The sequence below is a fragment of the Conger conger genome, chromosome 10, assembly GCF_963514075.1.
Source record: "Conger conger chromosome 10, fConCon1.1, whole genome shotgun sequence".
Taxonomy (NCBI): Eukaryota; Metazoa; Chordata; class Actinopteri; order Anguilliformes; family Congridae; genus Conger; species Conger conger.
In genome coordinates this window covers 34,819,811-34,841,066 of record NC_083769.1, presented here as the reverse complement: position 1 = coordinate 34,841,066, position 21,256 = coordinate 34,819,811, and the positions used below count along the sequence as shown (strand labels likewise).

Genomic DNA, 21,256 nt, shown 5'->3' with positions numbered 1-21,256 from the left:
AAACATAGAGGCTGTAGGGGGCGTGCTGACATCTGCTTGAGGAAAACAAGGCACATTTTTAGATCCTAGCGAGTCGTATGAAGGTAATCGGTGAAAGTGATTTTCTTTTCTCATTTCTTTTTAAAATGGAATTTGCACCAAATGGGAAAACATTTTAACCCTCCTATTATATTCAGATTTTATGACCGGTTATACATTGAGGCCAGCAGTTGAAATAAACACAATCTTGTATCTTTTAATCTTGTATTTTTGCTATTTAATCTCACCAGAAAAATTAGAAAAATCATACAGTATCAACTAGTTTTTAAGCGATGTCAAACACTGAGTGCAGTCAAAATAGGAGGGTTAAGTCTTGCCGATGTGTTGCTGCTTTGAGGCGGAACACCGTGGTAGCATAGCCTAGTCCTTTCCTTTCGCAGAAGTCGGCATCCTGTGGTGGGAAGGTGGGGCAAAGGAAAAAAAAAAGACTGAATAAATGTCTCAGCATCGGACTGGGGACCATACACCATGTTTGGGAGATTTGCAGACATGAAGAGCTTACTATTGATTGTTCTGTTCAAATTGACTACAACTTATGGATCAATAGTAGGATTTGTTTTTGCTTATTTGTCTTATCATCTGTAAACTTACATACCTGTTGAGTTTTCTGGTTATATACTAGGCTCATTTTCTACTTTTTTTCTTTAACAGAACGTTAGCTGCGCAGAAACTGGTGAGTGATATATCTTATATTATCAAACTGAGCTAAGTGTGTGGGACAAAACCCTTTTTTTTTTTTCTTGATTTCGCTCTGTACTCCACAATTTTGGATTTGTAATCTAAAAATTCGCATGTGGTTAAAATATGCATTCTCAGCTTTTACTTAAGGGTAGCCTGTTTTATACACTTTGGTTTCACCATGTAGAATTTTATTCATGCTTTGGATCTTCAGCAGTTCCTTTTAGCCTTCACACTTTGCTCTTGCCATCACTCTGATACAAGTCAATCTTGAATTGATCTGTCCACAAGACTCTTTTATATAGATACAGTACTTGTTGTAACCTTGCCATCAGCTTTCCCCCGCTAAACAGCAGTTTGCATTCTGTAGTGCAGCCTCAGTAGTTCTGCTTGTGAAGCCTCTTGTGGGCAGTGACCACTGACATATCCTGCATGGTGAAACCAAAATGTACCCTTTAATAAAAGCTGAGAATCTGCACTTTGGACACATCTTTCTGATGTTTGACACACATCTGGCAGGTTGTGTTGACTGCACTAGGTAAATTGGTCCTGATCAAAATAAAAGCCTAACTGACTCAATGGACAGGAGGCTAATGACGGTCATCAATAATATGGCTATACTGGACTGTTAAAGCAAGAAACAACATTTACGTTTATTTATTGAGATGATTAATACTCAAATGTGTTATTTATTTTATTTGTTTTTGTTGAGTATATTGAAGATATATTGTAATTCCAATTTCCTCATAATTCTGCACACTGACAACTGCAGGGTATATTTTATTTTTGTTTCTGAGAGATAAAATCAGGATAAGGTTTTGATGGTGAATAAAGTATGTACAGTGGGTTCTTGAATTATTGGCACCCTTAATAAAAATGAAGAAAAAAGGCTGCATATAATAAACAACACAGATACTAATCTATACCCATCTAAAAATGTTATATTCAAACACATGGGGAAACTATATACGTTCATTTCAATACATTTACTCTCATATTTCAATGCGTTTTATTAAATAATCTTTTTTTTCTTTTTCTGAAAACCATAGACGTCAAAATGATTGGCACCCCTAACAATTATTTTAAATACAGTGAATAATTGTTAGGGGTGAAATTGTGAAATTGGCAATACGATTGGCAATATAGTGGAACTATATTGTGTCATTCTGTCACTTCCAGTTCCACTGGAGTAAAAAAATGAGGTAATACGCATGCAGAATCCCTTTGTTGTCCATCTGTATGGGACAAGCCAAAGAACTGTCAATTCAGTCAACATGTTTGTCGGCAAAAGAAGAATGTATACAAGGAAAAGCACCTCATACCTATTGTCAAATATGGAGGTGGCTCATTTGGAGATGTTTTGCTGCCAGTAGTCCAGGGGCACTATTAAAGATCAATGGCACAATTCATTCAACAAAGTACCAGAACATTAATACAACTCACTACTTTACCTATGTTGTAAAATAAAGCTGTCAATAACTGTATAATTTTTTAGTTTACTGTATGTTTGTGCATATCTATCAAGGGTGCCTGCCAAAAATAATTCTGGAGCACACTGTGTACTGTATATGAATATAATTTTCTTATTTCTCTGTTCGGATCTTTGTATACATCCAGACACACACCTACATACACGCACATGCACACACACACACACACACACACACATACACACACACACACACACATACACACACACACACACACACACACACACACATTTTCCCTTAAAACAATACATCCTCTGCATAAATCACCTTACCGTCTCAGATGCATGTTTATTTCATTTTATATCAGAATATATCAGAATAAGTAGGCTAATTGATTTTAGCCTTATTCTTACTTAACCCTTTATTTGAGTTGTAGTGTCATCTTCACATAAAGTTACATATATAGATCTTGGAAATAATTGGGTTAATGAACTGTTCCGACATGGTCAGCTATTCATCTTAAACCTGTGTATTGATCTAAACGTGCTCTTCATTGGTTCCATTGTAGATGAATGGCCTGCCCTGCCTAAAGAAACCCCCTCTGTCCTGGCGAAGCTCACAGTCTCGCTTGCTGTCATGAGTGAGAAAGCCTCAGACGCTGCTCTGAATATCAGCTGGGCCATCAATATAGATTGTATGATTTCTTTCCCCCTTTTGTAACATGGTCACATTTGACCTTTTGCAAAAAAAAAAAAAAAAAAGAAGTGGGCTCTTGGACTTCATGTATCAAATGTTTTTGAAAGAACTGTACTTAAGCTGAGTTCATCATAAGATGATATGTGGCTTATACTGGAAATGCACTGTTAGCCTAGTGCCTGGGTCTGCTCTACAGTTTATTATATCCCTGCATTGTGATGCGTCCCTGCATTCAGCTGGGATGATAATTATAATGTCTGATTGTGCACCAGTGACCCCTGCTGTTCGATCAGGCATCTGCCTGTTAAAGGTAGTTCCCTTTCTGCCGATAGTGTTTCAGTAACAGTATACAGTCCCCTCCAAAAGTATTGTAACAGCAAGGTCAATTCCTTTGGTTTTTGACATACACTGAAAACAATTGAGTTTGAGGTCAAAAGATGTACATGAGATGATAGATCCGAATTTCAGTTTTTGGTATTTATCCTGGTTTTTTTTACCTTGGGGAAACATTGGTTCAGGTGGTAAGAGCAGTCGTCTGGCAGTTGGAGGGTTGCCAGTTTGATCCTGCCCTGGGTGTATCGAAGTGTCCTTGAGCAAGCTAACCCCCAAAATGCTCCTGACGAGCTGGTTGGTGCCTTGCATGGCAGCCAATCGCCGTTGGTTGTACAGCACTTTGGATAAAGGCGCTATATACAGTACTGTGCAAAAGTCTTAGGCACCTGTACAACATTCTGTACAGATAAGATTCTTTCAAAAATAATACAATGAAAGGTCCTAAATAAACATACTGTACATTTTACATTACATTTTATTAATTTGGCAGAATAGTTAAAAACTGAATCAAATCAATATTCTTTGTGACCACCCTTCGGCATTAAAACTGCTTCACTTCTCTGAGATAGCCAATGCTGTCCTGCAGTTCTATAAGACAATCAGCAGGGAGGTTGTTCCATGCATGTTGGAGAACTTTCCACAGTTCTTCTGCAGTCTTTGGTTGGCTCCTTGCTTCTGATCTCAGACAGCCTTGATCAAGTTTTTATGTAAAAAGTAGTCAATTGCTTACAGTAACTTTTTAAAATTAAATACAAAAATGAATTAAATCTTTTGGAAAATGAATATTTGGAAATCTCAAATGTGTTCTTTCATACTAACACACACAAAAAATTAAACATATATAATAAAGTCTAGGGTGCCTAAGACTTCTGCACAGTACTGTAAATGCCAACCATTTGCTATTTGTTAGACAACTTAGAACATAACACATTTTGTATCAGACCACCCAATTTTTAGGTGATAAAAAGTATTGGAACATATGACTAACAGGTGTTTCTTGTTGCCCAGATGTGTCCTGTTAGTTTGATTTGTTAATCAATAAATAGTCTTCTATTTATTCTACTTGTGGCTTTAGCCTTGGGTTTTGTTGTGTTAAACCAACATGAAAAGCAGAGAGCTATCTTTGGGAGAAAAGCAAGCCATTTTGAAGCTTAGACAACCAAACCACTCATCAGTAGTAAGAATTGGAATGCAAGATTACAATTTGCAAAGAAGTACAGCCACAAAAGTTCTGGAACAAAGTTTTATGGACTGATGAGACCAAGATGAACCTCTACCACCGGCCAAAGTGTGGAGAAAGAAGGGATCTGATCTGTTTCAAAACATACAAGCTCATTTGTGAAGCACGGTGGAGGAAGTGTCATGGCTTGGGCTTGCATGGCTGCTTCTTTATTCATGATGGTAGCAGCAGGATGAATTCAGTAGTAAAATAAAATGTGAAATTCTGATCTCTTGTCTCGTTTTCATCTTTTTATCTCAACCTCAAATATATTCAATGTATTGCAAAACAAGGGAATTGGCCTTGCTGTTCCAATACTTTTTGAGGGGACTGAATAAGGATGTTAACAGAACTTTCTGATGGCAGGCTGGCATTACCATGGTACAATACTATACTATAGCTATGCATGATAATGAAATGGTGTAAAAAAAATTGGTTGCATGATGTAATTGTATCTATACTTGAATATATCTTTCTTTGTTTCAGATAGCAATAAGTACCTTATAGGTACGGAGTTCATTGTTAATAGCAAGTCTTACCTTTGTCAGTATTACCCTCCATTTAGTGAAGTTAATGCCAGTGGTTATGAACAGGTATGTATGTTGGATATATATATATATATATATATATATATATATATATATGAGCATAGGCTTATGTTATGATTTGGCTCAAATATACTGAAAATTATTGAATTTACATCTAGCTCTATCTCACAGTGGTTCCATTACACGGAAATCCCAGCAATGCCAGATACAAATTATGCAGTCATTGGATCCAATCTTCCACAATCAATGTCTGTCGAGCGCCCACAATCAAAAATATTTGAAACACCTGGTATGTTTATTTTAGTACTAATAATTGTTGAATGCATTTTTAATAAACCTGAATAAAGAATATGACCCAAATTGCCATTACCAAATGTAAATGCGTTTGTAACCTTATTTTTCAGATTGTAGTCATGAAACAATGAGGCAACATTCGAGTTGTTTGCGCATAGCAGAAATAGGTAAGATGAATTATTTGGTGATACCCATATACCAATTAACTTGCCATTCTTGATCATACAAATGTGATTATTGTCTTTGCTTTGTATTGACGGCATAAGCATATGTTGAGTTCTGTCAGTTTTAGTATTTTTTTCATATTCTAAATTAGTTTAATCCCTATCCCTAATCCCTAAAAGCTATCTTTTGTGTATATGTAGTATTTCTGTAATGCTCAACAGTGCCAGTACTTGGTAGGATATTGCCCTCTTTGGTGGTGCTGTATGAGCTTTGACGTATGTTTTGCATTGATAGAATCTGAGTGGGAACCAAACATTATCAGCACATTTGTTAATGGTCAAGTAGAAGTGAGCTTTACTTCTAGTAAGCATTCTACAGAGTATGACTTACAACTGTGGAGATGTAACTGTGCCACGTTGACATCATGTCCATCAGAGATAAAATGCAGTGAGTACATCAGCGAAGACAAAGCTTTCTCAGTAAGTGTCCAAATAAGCTACGTTTCGAAGTGAATCACTGTTTGTTGCTTTATTTAGTTTTATATTTTTGACTGTGCCAATTAAATTAAAAATCCATCCATCCATCTTCTGAGCTGATTGCGATGCCTTTAGAGGTCTGTCTCTAAAATGGGAGCTAAAAGACCTACTTGTTTTCCAACAGGAGGGAAAATCCAGGTGGACAAGAATTCTGAATGCAACAGGGCCTTGCGACTCTCTTCTCATTTTGGTTAGAATGCTGATCATGTTCAGACTGGGACTGGAACCGGTCCAATAGTTCAGTGCATGGAGGGTTTATACCAAGGGGGCTTGGCACATCTCTTTGCCCCACAAGAGGAGGTTTTAAAGGAATACACCAACACTTTGGGAAATATACCTTTTTTCCAAATGTGGTATAAAAAAGTCAATCAAATCTGTATTGTCACACCATGTTACTTACTGAGCACTTTATTAGGAACACTGATATGTGTACCTACTTATTCATGTGAGTATCTAATCAGTCAATTGTGTAGCAGCAGTGCAATACATAAAATCATGGAGATACAGGTCAGGAGCTTCAGTTAATGTTCACATCAACCATCAGAATGATTGTTGGTGCCAGACGGGCTGGTTTCAGTATTTCTGTAACTGCTGATCTCCTGGGATTTTCACACACAATAGTCTCTAGAGCAGGGGTGTCCAATCTTATCCAGAAAGGGCCGGTGTTTAATCAAGGTCTTGATTAAAGACCACGATTAGTTCATTAGTATAATCAGGTGTGTTACTGCTGGGTTAAAACAAAAACCTGCACCCACGCCGGCCCTTTTACATTACATTACATTACATTATTGGCATTTGGCAGACGCTCTTATCCAGAGCGACGTACAACAAAGTGCATACCCATAACCAGGGATAAGTTTGCTGAAAGACCCTAGAGGGAAGTACAATTTCAACTGCTACCTGTACAACAAAGATAAGGACAAGGGCCTTTTTTTTTTTTTTTTTTTTTTTTTTTTTGAACAAACAAACAAACAAACAGAGCAAAACTATCCAAACACTGCTTACCTAGCCAACTACAAATACCGATACACAAAGCAAGTCACAGAGACAACAATTAAGGTTCACAGGGAGGTAGGGAGGGATGGGGAGAGGTGCTGCTTGAAGAGGTGTGTCTTCAGCTTGCGCTTGAAGGTGGGGAGAGATTCTATAGTTCTGACCTCAACGGGGAGTTTGTTCCACCACCGTGGAGCCAGAACAGACAGTAGTCGTGAGCGTGAGGTGGAGGTTCTGCGAGGGGGAGGTGCCAAGCGGCCTGTGGAGGCTGAACGAAGAGGTCTGGCAGGGGTGTAGGGTCTGATGATTTTTTGCAGATAAGCTGGGGAAGACCCTTTAACTGCTTAGAAGGCTAGCACCAATGTTTTGAATTTGATGCGAGCCATGACAGGCAGCCAGTGGAGGGAAGTAAGCAGGGGGGTGACGTGTGAGTATTTGGGAAGGTTGAAGACCAGAGGAGCTGCTGCATTCTGGATGAGTTGGAGGGGTCTGATGGACGCTGGGAGGCCAGCCAAGAGGGAATTGCAGTAGTCCAGGTGGGACAGAACCATCGCTTGGACCAGGAGCTGGGTCGAGTAGGGGGTGAGAAAGGGGCGGATTCTCCGTATGTTGAATAGGAAGAACCTGCAAGACCGGGTCACCGCCACAATGTTCTCGGAAAGGGACAGTCTGCTGTCCATCACCACGCCGAGGTTCCTTGCACTGGGTGATGGCGTGAGTGTGGTATCCCCGAGGGAAATGGAGAGATCCAGATGGGGAGAGTTATTAGCAGGGATGAATATCATTTCAGTTTTACCTGGGTTGAGCTTTAGATGGTGGTTGTCCATCCAGCTCTGGATGTCCCTCAGGCAAGCAGAGATACGGGCTGAAACCTGCGTATCAGACGGCGGGAACGAGACGAAGAGTTGGGTATCGTCCGCGTAGCAGTGGTAGGATAGCCCATGTGCAATGATCACAGGGCCAAGGGAGCGAGTGTAAAGAGAAAAAAGAAGTGGGCCAAGGACTGAGCCCTGGGGAACTCCTGTGGCGAGGGGCCGAGGTGTCGATACCGAACCAGCCCAGGCAACCTGGAAGGAGCGACCAGAGAGGTAGGACTCAATCCAGTCCAGGGCTGTGCCACAGATGCCCGTTGCTGACAGGGCAGACAGGAGGATGGAGTGATCCACAGTGTCGAAGGCAGCAGAGAGATCTAGAAGAATGAGGACAGAGGAAAGGGAGGCTGCTCGTGCGGCATGGAGTGACTCACTGACGGAGAGGAGCGCAGTCTCTGTCGAGTGGCCCGATCTGAAGCCAGACTGATGGGAGAGGTTGTTGTTAGAAAAGAAGGAAGAAAGTTGAGTAGAAGCGGCTCGTTCTATAGTTTTAGAAAGGAAAGGAAGAAGAGATACCGGGCGGTAGTTCTGGATGATGGAGGGATCCAGGGTAGGCTTTTTTAGCAGCGGAGTGATGTGGGCCCTCTTGGAGGATGCCGGAAAACAGCCGGAAGACAGGGAGGAGTTGACAAGGGAGGTGACAAATGGGAGAATGTCAGGTGTGATAGTTTGGAGAAGAGAAGAGGGGATAGGGTCAAGGGCACAGGTTGTAGGGCGGTGGCGGTGGCGGTGGCGGTGGCAGAGCAGGAGTTAGGATTTAGGATAAGATTGGACACCTCTGCTCTAGAGTTAACTCAGAATGGTGTGAAGAACAAAAAAACATCCAGTGAGCTGCAGTTCTGTGGACATAAAAGTCTTGTTGATGAGAGAGGTCAACAGAGAATGGCCAGACTGGTCTGAGATGACAGAAAGGCTACAGTAACTCAGATAACTACTCTGTACAATTGTGGTGAGCAGAAAAGCATCTCAGAATGCACAACACGTTGGACCTTGAGGCAAATGGCAGCAGTGGGCACATACTCACCAAAACAGGACAGTTGAGGACTGGAAAAACATATCCTGGTCTGATGAATCTCAATTTCTGCTGAGGCATATAGATGGTAGGGTCAGAATTTGGCACCAACAGCATGAATCCATGGACCCAACCTGTCTTGTGTCAACAGTCCAGGCTGGTGGCGGTGGTGTAATGGTGTGGGGAATGTTTTCTTAGCACACTTTGGGCCCATTAATACCAATCAATCATCGTTTGCATGCCACAGCCTATTTCAGTATTGTTGCTGACCATGTGCATCCTTCATGGCCACATCTTCTAATAGCTACTTCCAGCATGATAATGCACCATGTCACAAAGTCTTCTCAAACTGGTTTCTTGAACATGACAATGAGTTAAATGTTCTTCAGCAGCCTTCCCAGTCACTGGATCTGAATCCAATAGAACACCTTTGGTATGTGGTAGAACAGGAGATTCGCAGCATGAATGTGCAGCAGACAAATCTGCTGAAATTGTGTGATGCAATTATGTCAACATGAAACAGAATCTCACAGGAATGTTTTTTACATCTTGTGGTGTCCATGCCAGTAAGAATTGAAGCTATTTTGAGAGCAAAGGGTGGCTCTACTCAGTATTAATGTAGTGTTCCTAATAAAGTGCTCAGCAAGGCATTTAACCAGAAAAATGCAACAATATTTTAGCATTTCAAGCATACACTGTAGAAAGTACAGTCTTGAACTATTAAACCCATAAACAGCTAAGTAAACATCCAGCTAGCTAGATATCATACCACCACAGTTTCTACTCATGCATTTGGCTACACTGACTACCTGGTGCAATAATCAAGTGGAAAACATTAGTATGGCTGCATTGCATTCAACCTTTCTACAGTTACTAGGTTAGCTAATTAGCTAGCCAGTCAGAGAACCTTGCCTAAGGGATTTGGCTATTATAGTACAATTGCTTACAATATCACATTCAAAGTTTCTTATGCTTCCTCTGTTTTTCACATTATATTATGGGGATAGCATTATAATTACAAATTATTGCAACATTATATTATATGCATACAAGCTTAAGAAATCCGGTCATGTCAGTTTTTCACCATGAAAGAAAATAATTATTCAATTTTACATTTCAGATTTCACCATTTTTTAATCATTGTGATGTGTTCTGTCAAGAAAAAATTGCCCCAGTGGACTGCAGTCAAAGAGGTAAGTATTACTAGCTAATGCAATGCCATTCATTAATTCCATTTACACTTTCTTGAGATATGTTGATTGAAGTGGCTTGTAGGTCCTTATTTAATTTTAAGATAATAATAATAATAATAATAATAATAATAATAATCATTGTCATCATCATAGTAAGAAACTATTGTTGTTATTAGTATTATTCTCCTGAGAAGAAACCTAAATAATGGAGGTTTATGAGCCATCTTTGCTCTTTATTGTGATATACACTCAGTAAGCACTTTATTAGGCATTTATTAGACTTATTTTTAGACTTCTACTGCTGTAGCCTATCCACTTATAGTTATGATGCGCTATGTGTTCAGAGATGCTCTTCTGCATACCACTGTTGTAATGTGTGGTTATTTGCGTTACTGTCACCTTCCTGTCATCTTTGACCAGTCTGGCCATTCTCCTCAGACATTTCTCATTAACAAGGCGGTTCTGTCTGCAGAACTGCTGCTCATTTGATTTTTGATTTTTTTTGCACCATTCTTTGCAAACTCTAGAGACCAGTGTCCGTGAAAATCCCAGGAGATCAGCATTTTCAGAGATACTCAAACCACCTTGACTGACACCAACAATAATTCCACACTCAATGTCACTTAGATCAAATTTTTTCCACATTCTGATAGTTGATGTGAACATTAACTGAAGCTCCTGACCTGTATCTACATAATTGTATGCATTGCACTGCTGTCACACAATTGGCTGATTAAATAATCGCACGAATAAGTAGGTGTAATAAAGTAAAAATGTTCCTAATAAAGTGGTCATCAGTAGCTTGACAGCAGACATCTTCCAAGAGAAAGAGAAAATCAGAGACCAAGAGAAAATCATTGGACAAAACCATGTGTGTTCTGATCATGTCCATTTCTTTTTCCCACAGAACACCCAAATTACACATTGTTGCTTTGTCTCGCCTGTATTACCATGGTGCTGATACCAGTTGCTTTTCTTATATGGTGTAAGTATTGTTATAAAACAAGCAGATTTTCTCCAGATTAGTGAATTGTAAATGTACCTACAGTGCTCTTTAGAATCATATGCTAGTCAAAGAACGCTGTAAAATATAGGTAATAGGCTAAATTGCTACATGCAAAACAACCCCATAACATCACCATGTCACTGTAATCATGACATACTTTTTGACATAAGAGATAGTCTGAAGCCAAAAAGCTCAGTTGTGGTGTCATTTCCCTGTTTGGAGATTCCCGAGTGGCATCACTCACCGGGTTTATGAGCATCTTATTTCAATGCAGTGTTACCGTATAGGGTAATCGTACATAAATCGTACCTTTATGCCATGGAGATATAATGCTTTGGGTTTTATTTGGATTACAATCACTGGTCTCTCTTCTGTAATTCTAGATAAAACATACAAGGCTCACTCTGAATTACCCCAAGCCAGCGCATTCGTGTATGTGCTTGTGGTCTACCCTGCTGGAAACAGGGCTTTTCAGAGGGCGGTTGTGGCATTTGCTGAATTCCTGCAGTCCCAGTTGAACTGCAAGGTGGCCATAGACATGTGGGAGCAGGGGAGGATGGCAGAGCAGGGGCCGGTGCGCTGGCTCACCACACACACCGAGTGTGCGGACAAGGTGGCCATTGTGTGCACACCGAGAACCGCACTCCGGGAGAACACGGCTGAACACTGCCAGCCCACGGCCCTGAGAGACCACACGGTTCCAGCCTCCACAGACGACGTCTTCTCTCTGGCCCTCAACATGCTGGAAGGCCAGATGAAGGGCCTATCGGCACTCAAGAAGTACTGCACCGTGCACCTGGGGGACAGGCCAGACACCAAGCACCTGCCTGCAGCCCTGAGGGTGTGCAAGTCCTTCTCCCTGATGAAGGACGTGGAGAAGCTGGGCAGACACCTCCAGAACACTGGCACAGAGGCCCACTACTTCCCCTCGGTGGGGTTGAAGCCAAGGGCTCTTACCGGTGATGCAGCTGGCAGGCTGAAAAATGCCATACGAGAGTTGCAGACAGGGTGACATCTTCAGCCACACTGAGCTGGCCACTTTGTGCCAGCTTTAGGCATTGGGTGAGCGATCTCCATAAAAGATGAAATGCTATACCATCCTGAATACTTTACATTACTAAGATTTAGAATAGTAGTCAAAGCCGTAGTACTATTGGACGCTTTTAATTAATTGAAAATTATGACTTTAAGATTCAGAATTGAACAGCCTTTTGTACAACTGTCGACATTCTATTAAAAGTTTGTATTAGCATTTGTACTTTTTGCCATCTCGCCTGGTGAGGTTGAACCAAAGTCTCTTCATTGCACCTATATATCTGTATGGTTCTACACTAAAAACAGACAGCACCAAATCACACAAACATGACCTCAGCAGTAGCGCAGTAGCATTTCAGACCACATAAAAACTGAAAACCCGATTTTCTAACTTTCAAAAACAAAATACTTTCAATTCTAATGGTCTCCACTCAAATTAAAAGCAGAAACATTCTTTCTGTGAAATAAACCATCTGAAATGGCTTACCATCAATGTGCTGATTAGGCTAATTTCAGCATTAAAAAAAAATGTCCAGAGGTCACAAAATCTGGCTCCCATTCATAGACATAAAAAAGGAGCAGCAGTGTACAAAAAAAGCTTTATTTTCCAAAAGAAAAACTATCATCAACTAAGGTTGGTATATACACAAATTCCTATACAATATGTCTCCATGAATGTAATTTTAAAAATAGACAGGGAATTAATGAAATAGTTACATTCTGATATACAGTACACTGTATACAAATTAGTTTTTGTTTTTAAAAATGAAGAACACAGAAACAGACTGGGTGAAAGTTCCGGTATGGTCAGCTCTGGACTACCAGACGAAGGCCGCCCTCTCTCTCAGCATGCGGGCGCCGAATCGCTGCCATTCCCGCTGGTAGATCCACATCTCCTGGGTGGTGTCCAGACAGGCCAGGACTGCCCCCCCTTTCCAGCAGATCAGCCGGGGGTCCATGTCCTGAGAGACACCGTGACATCATTCCCTTCCTTTCATTGCTGAGGGGAGACTGATTTTGAAGCATTCATAGACACCTCTAGATTTCTGTTAAACTTCTAAAATGCACTTGGGATATAACCAAATCATTCTACATTCTATGTCATTTTCTGTGTATACGGTGTTCTGACAGCTGAAGAAGAATTCTAAAAGACTTAAAAGATTAAAAACTACAATTCTGGGATAGTTGGCTATATTAAGCCTACACCAAATTAAAGGCCTTTCAAATCTTACTTCATAAGCTTATTTTATTAAAAGCCAACTTCAATGGTACATGCGTACCTTGGGGCGCGTGATAACTTCCACGTTCTCCACCACCCTGCGGAAGGAAGGGGGCATCTTGTTGAGGATCCGGTGCTGGAGGAACTCCTGAGCCCTGTGGAACATCAGCCCACCTCCCACCACCAGGATGGAGCTGTACATCTTGCGCTTGGTTTCATCCGATGCTGAGACAGAGACAAAAGCATGCAGGACAGCCCTGCTGAGGTCAGCACATGTGCACTACATGGACCATATCTCAAGAATATTCCATACAGAGACAGCTAAAACAAAAGAGGCAGTGAGCAGGGCGCCTTACCGCAGCAGTCAATGCTGTGCAGGATGGCCTTGTCCATGCCTAGGGCCTTGCCCTCAAACTGTGTGATGGCAGTCTTTCGGGATAGGAGAGCGGAGGGGGGCTCCTCCATGTCGGTCCCACCCAGCAGGCAGTCGCCCTGGGACTGTCCCAGCTCCATGTCATGGGAGTGGCCCCGGTCCGTGGGGTCTGCGCTCTGGCTGCAGGACTCCCCGTCAAACCCAGAGGGCTTGGCTAAAGCCTTGCGCTCCGCTGTGGCTTTGGAAGACTGTACAGCAGAGACAGCGAGACGGAACGCAAACAGAGTTACACAAATAAGATCAAATTAAAAATGTAAACCGAGGAAGTAAACATTGTGCAAATGTTTATGAAAGTACACAAACCAGCAAGTGGCATTGCATTCATATTTCCAGGAATAAACTCTGGAAATACCCCCAAGTAAGTACCTCGGAAATGATTACACGGTACAGTACTTCCTAGGAATCAGGCATTTCTAAGGATTGTCTAATTTCTTAGGAAGTGCATAAATACACATTCTTACTGTACCATTTACATTTTTTACCAGTAGTAATGACCCAATTACATGCTATTCCTACCACATATTTACCTGGTAAATACCTAATACATAGAGGAAGATTAAGCATTACCATTACATTACATTACATTACATGGCATTTAGCAGACGCTCTTATCCAGAGCAAGGTACAACAAAGTGCAGATCAAACACAAGTACAAGTGCGAAGAGGACCTGAGAGGACAGTAAAGTTCCGAGTCCTAGTGTAACCACACAGATAATCGGAACCCTTGAAGAATACATCAACTTCCAAACTAGCATACCACAGTTGGCAGCTAGAATACCCAGAGCACAACAATACAATAACTAATACAAAAAACAACAATATCTATACAACTATATAAGTGCCATTACAGTCTATGGCATATATAAGACTAATCATGGTGGTGAGTTAGGGAGGGAAAGGTGTAGCCTGAAGAGATGAGTCTTCAGTCTGTGCTTGAAAGAGGTCAGAGACTCTGCTGTTCTGACATCCACCGGGAGGTCATTCCACCACCGGTGGACCAGGACAGACAGCAGTCGTGAGCGAGAAGTGCAGGTGTGGCGAGGGGGAGGCACCAGACGGCACGAAGTGGCAGAACGGAGGGGTCTTGCTGGTGTATAGGTCTTGATGAGTGATTGAATATATACAGGGGCTGATCCCTTAACTGCCTGGTACACGAGCACCAAAGTTTTAAATTTGATGCAAGCCATGACAGGCAGCCAGTGGAGGTTGCTGAGCAGGGGGGTGACATGTGAATGTCTGGGAACATTGAATACCAGACAGGCTGCAGCATTCTGGATCACTTGTACCAAAACATCTAATTAAGAATACAGCAATGAATGTTTTTTTCCTGTGCGGTGTTAGCCAGTGGCTCTCCACCTGGTCCAGTGAGGTACATACAGACACTTGTGAGAGAAAAGATTCCAACCTGGTCCTGTTTGCTCTGAGTTCCCAGCAGGTAGTGCTCATCATGAGGATCCTCGGGGTCACCCTGAGAGCGGTGCTGCAGGGCGGTCATCTTCTGTCCTACAATCCCAAAGGTGGCCGGGTAGAACAAAGCCATTGGGGCCTGGGTGAGAGATTTAACACCCCACATCACAACCCAATCAGTTAGTCAATCCATCCATAAATCATAAACAAAACCATCGATCAGTCAACAGAGCTTGGGACACAGACACAAGCGTAAGGGCAGGGAACTGTTAACAGCATTAAAAAAAAGAAAAGAAAATAAGAATATGGTTCCATCTATTCAATTGCACAAAGCCTACAGTATACAACGTATACCTTATGGCTGGAAAAACCTCTGATGTACAGTTCTACTTTCATTTCATTAGGAAAACACAGGGGATGGGAGTGGGCTGTACCTGTAGTTTTTCATCTCCAAGTCGAAGCTGGTAGAGCAAAGCAGGAGAATCTGGAAACCGTGTTCGAAATTCATGCTCCTGAAGGCCTGAGATGTCCTAGAGCATTAAGAAGTACTGTAGGTGTTACAACATTACATTACATTATTGGCATTTGGCAGACGCTCTTATCCAGAGCGACATACAGTTGATTAGACTAAGCAGGAGACAATCCTTCCCTGGAGCAATGCGGGGTTAAGGGCCTTGCTCAAGGGCCCAACGGCTGTGCGGATCTTATTGTGGCTACACCGGGATTCGAACCACCAACCTTTGAGGTCCCAGTCATGTGCCTTAACCACTATGCTACAGGCCGCTCTTTGTAATGCTACAGCATTACAAAATGGCACCAAACTGCTGAAACTGTTGCACCAACACTATCTGCAGCACTGAGTGGTGAGTGTTACAGCAGTGTGACATACCTGGTCCAGGTGACAGAAGGTCTCCTTTAGCTGCTGTAACAAGTTGCAGTCCATTCTGTTTGAGAGCTGGCAATCCCTATAGGGGAAACCAGCTCTCTGCAGCAGCCAGAAGAAGCATCGGGTCACATCAGAGCCTCCGTATGCCAGACACAGTCTATTGGGGGTACCGACACAGCATGGAGGTTAAGTAGGCAAACCTGCAGAGCGTTACCCTTCAGTAGGTCTTTCTCAGACCTCATCCAAACCTAGATGGGTTCTGCCTACATGTCACTGAATCAACTGATAATTTCTGGAACTTCACTGGAACTCGTAACACACGGTTTGAACTTTATCGGTCTTGTTGTACAGGGGCAGGACAAAGAGATTTAACAGCCTTTGGCAAACACCTCAAATTATGACAAACAGGAATGCAAACAGGTTTCTGGAAAGCTGAATATAAGCTGCCAGCTGCTGTTGGACAGTGGCCAGAGTGGGAGAAACAATCAGGCCTTGGCACAGTTACCAATTGTATGTGTGTAAAGGAGCAAAGTCCACTTAAGTGACCCTCAATCCCCAGCAAACAAGTGGTCAATGTCGTACACTGTACATAGAACATATATGCTCTCTCCATGATAGAAAAAAAGATAAGAACAAACAGTCCCCAGTTCTTACAGAAAAACCTGTGAATCTCTTTCACAAGCGTAGAGCACAATTATACACATGCGTTTTATCATGCATATCCAGGACACATATGCATCACATTTACTTTAAAAGGGCAAAAGTATAACTCTTAAATTCTCACAGAAAACTACAGCTTCAACCATGTTGGGAAGACATTGCAGCTGCATCTAAACATGCTTACAATCCTTCCTGAAACATACATAAGTGGAGATTTAACACTGACATACAGGAAATTGACAGTGCACAGAGGCCCACCTGGAGTTTCGATGGGACACACCATCTTCCACACAGCACAAGCTGGTCTTCTGATCCCCCACGTCCACCACACAGGCGCTGCTGAGCCCACTGCCGAATGTGGCGCACACCGACTCCTGATGAACCACAATGGCTGGGAAGAGGACAGGGAAAGTTCAACTGTGAAGGTTTGCAGCAAATGCTGCAAGATTGCCAATTATTCATTTAGAATAACTTGTTTAAAATTGTGTCAAGATGGTTTCTTAAGCTCATAAGGGGCCTGTCGTACCAACTGGATTTACACCTGGCTTAATGTTTTGTCCAACAGTGCTTTAAGCCAGACCTAAAACTGAAACCTGTTGCAGGTTCATCTATTTGAGTGCATGTAATTCATGTTATGATCCTAAGTCTAGCAGAGGCCAGGAGTAAAATGGACAGTATGTAACAGAAGTCTGGCTGTGCTGCCCATCAACTGCTGTTCCATTGTTTATTCACAAGAATGCACATTACTCAATTCAGATACTGCTTATTTTCAGTTGGTGCAACTAGTGTAAAATCAAGTCAAAGACAAATGTGCCAATGTTAGATGAAGTAAAGTCCAGCTAATGCAACCAGCCCCAGGTATTTCCCAAAGCAAAGACTGACATCACATGGACAAATGGAATATTACACCTCAGAACAGTCCTACTATCAATTATTTTCCCAAAAAAGTGCTGATGGATTTCTGTCTAGTGAACAGATTGTTGATGACGAGAATCATATTTTTATGTCAGCAGATGCAGTATTTTTACCATTTTCGTCAAACAACAAGAGGGTTTCCAGTAGAAGTAATACAGTTCTCAATAGCAGTGAGAAACTGGGCATCTGGGAATCAAGATTAAAGCATTTGAATACCTGAAAAGCCCATGTTCACAAGAAGCATGTTGACCAGCTCTTTAACATGCTGTCTGTTGTAAATGTCAGGGACCAACAGGATGCATCTGTAATACTGCCAGGGGAATACAAGTCATTATCTATCCACTGGAAATAAATCAATGCAGAGCTATTACTGTATTCTACATGTTACCAAATTAACTGAATTAAAGAGAACAACTTTAGGAAAGGGGTTATTTAAATCCCTGGAACATTTATAAATAAATAAAAATAATAATAAAAATAAAGCATCTTACTTCTGACCATGGGAATAGCCTTTAGTACATTATTGTAAAAATGTTTATGCATTTAAAAGGGTCCCTATAGGTAGTGATCAACATCTACCAAGCACAGCTGTACCTTGAGATCTTTCAGAGGGATTTCCAGAAACTTCTGTACAGCGTGGGACCATATGGCCTCCAAGTCAGCCAGCACAGCAGAGAGGGAGCCAGCAGGGCCACTGTGAATGTTCAGTTGGCCCCGGCAGATGGGCCAGTGAACATTGTAGCAGTCTGCAGGGTTCACGTACACAGCCTGACAGTGTGAATAAAAAGGCCATTTCAGACACACTTGTTTCCTGCAACAAACTTTAGCCAATGGAAGAAGTAAACTGAGTGGGATGCAGTATCATGAACTTATGTGACCATGTCGTCAGTTTTTGCTTGCTAAGGAGATACAGTTTCTCCCTGCAGTGTGGAGGATGTGGGTTGTTGGTTGGGTCCCCCACCTCTTCCCCCACCAGAAACTCAGGGTGTTGAGCTGTGTTGGTCCACTTCACTCTAGGGCTGGTGTCCAGGACTGCTGGTCTTATCTGTCTGTTGTAAGACCTTGCCTATGAAAACAGGAATAAAGAACTTCAAATGCAGCTCCCTATCTGGAAGGAATAACTGATCTTGCAGCACACAGACTCACCTGATCAGCAGAGACTGGAGTTCTTCTCACCCCGTTGGACATTTTCTTTGACCATATGGCCTGGTCAACCATTTTAAGACCATTCTGTCTCTGCTCGTTGCTCTCTGGCCTCTTCGGAGTGAAATGGAAATAGAAACAGAAAACTCCAGTTGTGTACAGATTATGAATGCACTTAGCTATTTTACTTAACTATTTTTCCAGATTAGCGTCAATTGGAGTCAATTGAACTCTATAATGACGGCTGCATAATCATTTCAATTAACCGTCATTGCTACCACATTACTGTATATGTTTAAGAGTAGTGAGGAAAGATGGATAGATGGAAACCAGACCTGGATTCAAATGCTTTTCTGTGCACTATTGATCTTGCCTGAATTTAAGCCTGCAAGGAGGAGCAGATGGACAAGGTTTACACTTGTAGGATCATTCTATTTGTTCCAATACACCAGACAAGCTTAGTGAAATGCAGAAAAGTTTTTGAATTCAAAATATACTATTTGAACCCAGGTCTGATGGATACTACAAACGACGTACATAATATAGTAATGTGTTGTCTGCAGTGCAAAAATCACATTCAGTATCTCGATCGGAATATATTCTTATTATGTATAACTGATTGACACTCACGTTGAGGCCTTCTCTCATGAGCCAAGGGTCCTCGTACCGAGGCTGTCCACTTTGCTTTTGCCTTCGGGCAATGACATGCGGAATGGTTGCAGGAAGGTTGTCTGTGGCTCGTCCAATCCTCAGCGTTTTAGAACCCGGGTGTATGACCACGACGAAATTACTCTGGATTTGCTAGAAGGTGTCAGACGGTCAAAATGTAAATTAATCACTGGGAAAAAACACGTGGGCCGATGTCGTTCGCTAAGTTTGAATTGTACTCCAGTTCCAAAAGTAAAGCCCACCCTGTACTAGCTATTCGAAACGAAATTCAATCGGGTTTATTATACATTTCAACATCAACAGCTCAAATCTACGAGTAAATGTAACTAGCCTGGCTAATTTAACCTTCACTTAACTAATATTCAAGCCATCTGGTTAATGTTGTGGTAGCTAGCTTCTAAGGTAAGCAGCTAACTTAGCAAACGTTAGCTCTAGTTACCTAGCAGTACGTCGCTTAAGCGTGCGGTTCGACATAACAAAATAGTTAGACTAGCCAAATAGCCACCATTAGTTTTTGTTAGCCAACGCTATCCAAGTAAGGGTATAACGTAACGTTGGCTATGCTAAGCTAGCTCTTTTCATTTTCATTTAATTTCACTGACAGCTAAACTGACTGCATTTAAAGCCATGAATAGCTACATCAAGGTAAAGTTAGCCAGTCAACTCTACATAACTCTCTAAATATGTAGCTATCTAAGTTGGCTACCTGCCTTTGAAAGTTTATCTTAGCTGGATAACAACTAACTAGTTCTAAATAGCAAATAACTAGCTAACGTTATCCTAAATTACCTCTTGAAGAGGCTCTGGGATGACGGGTGGAACTATCGGCCTTTTTACGCCACGCTGTTCCTTCTCTTTCTCCTTCTCACGTTCCTTTTCTTTCTCTTTTCCATTTTCTTGTTCTCTTTCTGCTTGTGTCATTTCGTTTGTTGGAGAAAATAGAAAGTTAAGAATTACACTGCCCTAGCGGAGATCCGAATAGAAAGTCACTACAGCACATGAAGCGCTGTTGTTGTCATTGCGTCCAGTCATTTACCCGGAGTTTCACGGTGGTGGACAAAATAAATCCTCTCCGGGTTTTACTGCATTGCGTAGCTACATAACAATGACTGCGACACTGGACAAATAAATGTTTAAGATTTACTTAAACCTAAGATTTCTCTCCTGGAGTTTGAAAGACTAGAGAAATTGTCAATATGTAAAAAATATATAAATATATTCCTCAGTATATTTAAATAGCTCAATGTAATATCAACTTGGAAAAGTACAGCACATTCGAACTAACAAGCCGATTCTATAATCGAATTCAAGAATTAAAATGTGCGGTATTCAGACTGATGTGATTATTTTAAATGCCATTAAATAACGATGTATACCCTGTATGGAGGATTTTTTGAAAAAATAAATAATGTAAAAAAAATATCTATATATATATATAGATACATACACTCACCGAGCATTTGAAGTATTTATTAGACTTATTTTTACTTATTGGTCTTCTGCTGCTGCTAGCCTATCCACTAAATTGGTCTGAAAAACTTTGAACCTCCCAACCATGTCTGCATGCTGATTAAATATTTTTCATTAACAAGCTGGTGTACATGTCTACCTAATAAAGTGCTCACTGAGTGTGTATATATACACACCTTGTCCTTGGGACATCCCTTGTCTAATGAAGAGACATTTACATTTTACATTTTTGTCATTTGGCAGACGCTTTTAATCCAAAGCGACTTACAAGTGCATAGGTTCTACCACAAGTCAAAGCATCACATCCAGAACTAGGAAAATACACCTGGACTGCTGTTCTAAACATATAGTCGTCATCATAAGTGCAATTTTTTTTTTTTTTTTTGGGGGGGGGTTAGACAGGGA

General features: G+C 41.4%; 2 protein-coding genes across 7 annotated transcripts; one reads left to right on the top strand and one right to left on the bottom strand.

Annotated features, from left to right (window-relative positions):
* Positions 1-39: 39 nt before the first annotated feature.
* On the top strand, positions 40-12,272 carry LOC133138715 (interleukin-17 receptor B). 5 transcript variants are annotated; one of them, XM_061257697.1, is made up of 11 exons: positions 40-83; positions 691-712; positions 2,716-2,841; positions 4,882-4,988; positions 5,115-5,232; positions 5,348-5,404; positions 5,697-5,881; positions 6,063-6,128; positions 9,936-10,008; positions 10,916-10,993; positions 11,398-12,272. In XM_061257697.1, the coding sequence occupies exons 1-11, from the start codon at positions 78-80 to the stop codon at positions 12,024-12,026; spliced, it is 1,467 nt and encodes a 488-aa protein (XP_061113681.1). In that variant the 5' UTR covers positions 40-77; the 3' UTR covers positions 12,027-12,272. The 5 variants fall into 5 exon arrangements, with proteins under 5 accessions (XP_061113681.1, XP_061113682.1, XP_061113680.1 ...); XM_061257698.1 differs by lacking the exon at positions 40-83 and adding an exon at positions 517-585 and having other exon boundaries at positions 5,838-5,881; XM_061257696.1 differs by lacking the exon at positions 40-83 and adding an exon at positions 517-585.
* A 357-nt stretch (positions 12,273-12,629) lies between these two features.
* Positions 12,630-20,438, bottom strand: actr8 (actin related protein 8). 2 transcript variants are annotated; one of them, XM_061257693.1, is made up of 13 exons: positions 20,171-20,438; positions 19,343-19,513; positions 18,716-18,826; positions 18,531-18,635; positions 18,164-18,337; positions 17,786-17,879; positions 16,913-17,045; positions 15,998-16,151; positions 15,543-15,638; positions 15,107-15,247; positions 13,625-13,889; positions 13,330-13,493; positions 12,630-13,011 (listed from the first exon to the last, which is right to left on the bottom strand). In XM_061257693.1, the coding sequence occupies exons 1-13, from the start codon at positions 20,300-20,302 to the stop codon at positions 12,868-12,870; spliced, it is 1,884 nt and encodes a 627-aa protein (XP_061113677.1). In that variant the 5' UTR covers positions 20,303-20,438; the 3' UTR covers positions 12,630-12,867. The 2 variants fall into 2 exon arrangements, with proteins under 2 accessions (XP_061113677.1, XP_061113679.1); XM_061257695.1 differs by having other exon boundaries at positions 12,913-13,049.
* Positions 20,439-21,256: the final 818 nt, after the last annotated feature.

Coding starts and splice junctions, on each gene's coding strand:
- actr8 (XM_061257693.1), bottom strand. CDS start 20,302: ATGACACAAGCAGAAAGAGAACAAGAAAATGGAAAAGAGAAAGAAAAG. Junction 16,152..16,912: donor GTGTCCCATCGAAACTCCAG/GTGGGCCTCTGT, acceptor TACCCCCAATAG/ACTGTGTCTGGCATACGGAG. Junction 15,248..15,542: donor TTGGAGATGAAAAACTACAG/GTACAGCCCACT, acceptor TCTCTCACCCAG/GCCCCAATGGCTTTGTTCTA.
- LOC133138715 (XM_061257696.1), top strand. CDS start 529: ATGAAGAGCTTACTATTGATTGTTCTGTTCAAATTGACTACAACTTAT. Junction 586..690: donor CTACAACTTATGGATCAATA/GTAGGATTTGTT, acceptor TTTCTTTAACAG/AACGTTAGCTGCGCAGAAAC. Junction 5,405..5,696: donor TTTGCGCATAGCAGAAATAG/GTAAGATGAATT, acceptor TTGCATTGATAG/AATCTGAGTGGGAACCAAAC.